This window comes from Ricinus communis, chromosome 5, assembly GCF_019578655.1.
Source record: "Ricinus communis isolate WT05 ecotype wild-type chromosome 5, ASM1957865v1, whole genome shotgun sequence".
Taxonomy (NCBI): domain Eukaryota; kingdom Viridiplantae; phylum Streptophyta; class Magnoliopsida; order Malpighiales; family Euphorbiaceae; genus Ricinus; species Ricinus communis.
The window spans coordinates 14,731,728-14,736,621 of NC_063260.1; the positions used below are offsets into that span (position 1 = coordinate 14,731,728).

General features: G+C 35.0%; 1 protein-coding gene across 1 annotated transcript; it reads left to right on the forward strand.

Annotated features, from left to right (window-relative positions):
• The first annotated feature begins 902 nt into the window (after positions 1–902).
• LOC8277821 (probable serine/threonine-protein kinase PBL7) lies at positions 903–4,894 on the forward strand. Its single transcript, XM_015719952.3, has 6 exons — positions 903–1,295; positions 1,737–1,975; positions 2,259–2,394; positions 3,256–3,514; positions 3,954–4,086; positions 4,257–4,894. The coding sequence occupies exons 1-6, from the start codon at positions 1,136–1,138 to the stop codon at positions 4,530–4,532; spliced, it is 1,203 nt and encodes a 400-aa protein (XP_015575438.2). The 5' UTR covers positions 903–1,135; the 3' UTR covers positions 4,533–4,894.

Here is a 4,894-nt window from a genome sequence, read left to right on the forward strand (position 1 = left end):
GAGATATGTAGTCAATATTCTTGACAGAAAAAGATATCTAGCCGTTAAAAATTTTTCTACTCGCAAAAATTTAGCCATTTTTACTCTGATCATCTATCATCATTATGTTACTTCATTCCCATCACCCACCATTATTATGTTGTTCATGTTTGATAATATGAGTCTAAAGCTTAACAACTCCTAATTTTATTGTTTGACTATAAAATCGTAGTTTAAAAAATTATTAATATATTGATGAGATCTATATGATGAAAAAATAATAAAATTATGAGTTATTAGGCTCTAAACTCATGTTATTAAACACAACAATATGATAATGATAGATGATCAGAGTAAAGATAGCTAAATTCTTACGAATCAAAATTTTTTAATAGCGAAATACCTTTTTTTATCACAATTTGTATTTACATACCTCTCTTTGTCTGAGAAAATATATACTTAAAATTGTAAATTAGTGAAACCATAAGATACTTTTTTTATACTTATTCTTTTATTTTGGTATCAAAGGTTTCAACATATTTATAACAAAGTGATGGTGCGAATTAAAAATCAATACATTTGGACTTATAAGTACGTACTTTCTCTTTCGTATTTTCAAGGATATATATGTGATTAAATGCCAGAAGAACAAGCATGAGCGATGTGGAATTATAATTGGTCCCACTTTAGAAAAAGTAAAAGAATATCAACTTTAGTTAAACGGAAGTTTTTTTTCAGTTTAACGAGGGGCAGGAATATTACCTTTTTCATTGATTAAGTATTTAATTGGATCAAAAAACTGTTTAGGGGCCAATTAGCTCTCGCTATAAACTTTAGGGGCCAAGATATACATTTTCTCCCTATGGGAAATAATATATCATATCGTTAAAGAAACAGAAAGAAATTCTGGGAATAGACAACGCAGGATGGGATTAAAATTTAAAAACTGCCACATGTACGACAGACAGGTCCCAACTGCACACTGCCACTGTTGATTACTATTTCTGGGCGCCAAACGACATAAACAGTCTGCCAAAAATCAATAGCCAAACAAACTCCAAACTCCAACTCCAACTCCAAGAACCTCAAAAACAATCACTTGTTTTAAAATTGTAGGATTTAGGGTTAGGGTTTCTTCTAGTAAACATAGAGACATATGGAAACTGCAGTGAAGGATGATTATTCAAGGAAACAACGCATTGCATTAGTGGCCATTGTAGTGATTGCTTCACTTGCTGTTACTTCTCTCTTAGTGGCTTTTAGCTATTACTGCTATATACGTAATAAGCTCTCTAAACGCTTTGACACCCAGAAAAGTTAGTATCTTTTTCTCCTTTTTTTTGTTTTGTTTTGTTTAAAGTTTCATTTTACAGTTTTTGAGTTTTAGTTACAAAATTCAATTGCTGAATTTGAATTTATAGCCTTTTGCTGGTTCTTTAGGCCCAAATCTAGAAGCTTTACCATAAACTCAAGAACCCTAAATGCCTAATTTGAAATGCAAATGTCAAATGCACCATCTCATGTGTATGGTTAGTTAGTTGGCTTAATATATTTTAAGACGTATGATTATTTTGGTAAGGAGATGGAAAACAAACAGTTGTTGTCTGTTGGCTGATGGAAAATTCATTATAGCTAAACGGAACTATCATTTTCTCCATATCTGGATAATGAAAATCTGAGTCTTAAGTTTTCTCTTTTTCTTTAAATTTCCCGGATCATTGACTTGGCTCATGTTTGTGATAAAATTGTTATTTAAGGGTTTAAATATGAGGAGAAAGGAAATTTTGAGAATCTGCAAGTTGCTACTGAGAAAGGGCTTCAAGTGTTCACATTTAAGCAGCTGTATTCAGCTACTGGTGGTTTCAGCAAGTCGAATGTGGTTGGGCATGGTGGATTTGGGTCAGTATACCGTGGAGTGCTTAATGATGGAAGGAAAGTTGCAGTTAAACTCATGGATCAAGGAGGGAAGCAAGGAGAAGAGGAATTTAAAGTGGAGGTTTGATCTCAATGTATTTGTTGTTGAAGTTTCTTTCTTTCTTCCTTTAAAAATAGAAAACTTTGTTCAGCTAAATAATTTTTCAGGATTATAAAAAATTTTCCTTCTTTGTGTATCACATGTGCATAAGTATGTGCGAGTGTGTGTGATCGTGAGCCTGAGGCATATGTGTGTATTCCCCAAATTTCTTGTTTATCCATATCCTTGAAACTGCCATTTCCATTCACTTTGTAACATGGGTTGTAATCAATAGCTCTTAATAGCTGACTCTGTTTATTTACAGGTTGAATTGCTGAGCCACCTACGTTCTCCATATTTGCTGGCATTGATTGGGTTTTGTTCAGATAGTAATCATAAATTGCTGGTGTACGACTTCATGGCAAATGGTGGACTACAAGAACATTTGTATCCCACAAGTGGTAAGATGTGCTAATTTTGTTCCTTTTCATGGTGCTTTTAACAATTATCAGTGATAAAACCTTGAAAGAAATAAAAAATGTTCTATAATTGTCAATTGAAGATTTAAGGTTAATACAAATAGACTAGCTTTGTTGATTGTATCAATCCTGCCAGCCGTAGCCTAACACATGTAGAAGTTATGAAATGTGTCATTATGCTAAAGTAGGTGGTGCTCTTGTGACTTTTACAAATTCTGACAATCTTGAATTACCTGCTGAATCTCTAAGGTTACAACAGACAATTAGAATATTGTTTAATGAACTTTGCTTTTTTCCACCAAAATGTTTAGCGGATAATTTCCTCTACTATCTCCTCTTTCATTTGAACTTTATTAACAATCTTAGCTTTATTCACACTTTTCCGTGTAAGCTTTGCCTTTACAGCCTTTATAATGAATAGCACTATTTGCAGTTCACTTCTAGCTTCTCATGTTTGTTGATGAACCATGTAAAACATTATGTGAAGCGTGATTTTTTTTTTTTTAATAAAAAGGTGCAACGAAGTTACCCTTAATGCTTGGCTTTGCAAGTGAGATGAACCAAGTAAAACTATATATTCTTTTAAGTATACTTAGCCAATATTGTACTAAGATTGAGCTTAGGCTATCCTACAATATTGATCTGAGCTGGTCAAGAAAGGGTCAAGGTCAGGTTTGAATTAATCATTAAAAGATTTAAACTTTTCTTGCTCGACTTTACCAATCAAAATTGCTTTGGATTACTTGTGTTAATTGACATACTTAACATTTATTTTGTTGTCATAATTTTTCTATGGAAAGTTGCTTGCTGAATAGCTGGATTGTATTGGTCGAGCTAAAACAGGTCACAGAGCCATGCACCTGAGATTGGACTGGGAAACACGGTTGAGAATTGCCCTTGAAGCTGCAAAGGGTTTGGAATATTTGCATGAACATGTCAGTCCTCCAGTGATTCATAGAGATTTCAAGAGCAGCAACATCCTTTTAGACAAATATTTCCATGCCAAAGTATCTGATTTTGGATTAGCTAAGCTTGGACCAGACAAAGCTGGTGGCCATGTCTCAACTCGAGTGCTGGGCACCCAAGGATATGTTGCCCCTGAGTATGATTCGATAAAAAATTTAGCACCATTGTACATATATGCATCTGGCTTTTAAGTGTCTGCTGTATGTATAGTTTTTATTGCCAGAAAGTTTCACTTATCCCATGCTATGTTTGAGGAGATTTCAAATGAAGAACTTGGTCATGATTTAAGTTTTAACTTGTCTGAGCAACAATTTAGCTCTTTTTTCTAATTGAAGATTCACATTTGATTTTGATAATCTTAAAAGTGGTTTTGAAATTACCTCTCTATCCAATTCCATGTCTAAAGAAGGTTCCTATCCTCATCCCTAAACCTTAGTAGTTTCACAAGTCCAATCAACCAAATACACCAGATAATATCATCTCAATTTCAGATTCCCCCAAGTCTTGGTCAGTTTACTATGTTCTTGCTATTTTTACATGTGCACTTATAGATCTTGAATTATTGTGCTGCACAGGTATGCATTAACCGGACATCTAACAACAAAATCAGATGTCTACAGTTATGGGGTTGTTCTGTTAGAGTTGCTTACTGGAAGAGTTCCAGTCGATATGAAGAGACCTCCAGGGGAAGGTGTTCTTGTTTCTTGGGTAGGAATATCATATATCCTCATATGTTCATACGGTTACAGTAAAACGATACTATTTATTTTGATGATGTAGCAAGGCGACCTACTTAAGACATGCTGTTATAGATAAGCTTTTTAGTTGTGTTTCATGGTCACTGTTACTTAAAGTCATTTCTATTGTTTGTCAAACAGGTGCTGCCTCGATTGACAGATAGAGAGAAGGTTGTGCAAATTATGGATCCAGCTTTAGAGGGTCAATACTCGATGAAAGAAGTTATTCAGGTGGCAGCAATTGCAGCAATGTGTGTACAACCAGAGGCTGATTACAGACCACTAATGGCAGATGTTGTGCAGTCGCTAGTCCCATTGGTCAAAACTCAGCGATCAACTTCAAAGCTAGGAAGCTACTCTAGCTTCAATGCACTTAGGTCCCCTGCGTCACAGGACTCGGGCAAGGCAAGTGCCTGAAACTGATAAAAAACCAAGTTAATCATCTGCCTGTACTTAGTAGCTATCTTAGATGTTAGCGCACCTTAACTCGTTAGGACACTTTCTGGTGTTTGGTTTTGTGTTAGCAGCAGAAGCTTTAATTATATAGGCCTCTGACCTAATTTATGAACGCCCGGGAATCAGGCTGCATCACTGAATTGTCATTGATTTGGCTTACCTGTGTCCTGAAAGAAAATAACCTCAAGTTTGTGCACCACATTACTACAATTCAAGACTTAGAAAATACTAAAGCAAATGGCTATAGCCATGCTAGTAATTGAGAAGATATTGTTGGCTCCCTGGCTTACGGGGGTTTCACTACCATTGAGCTTTTGAAACTA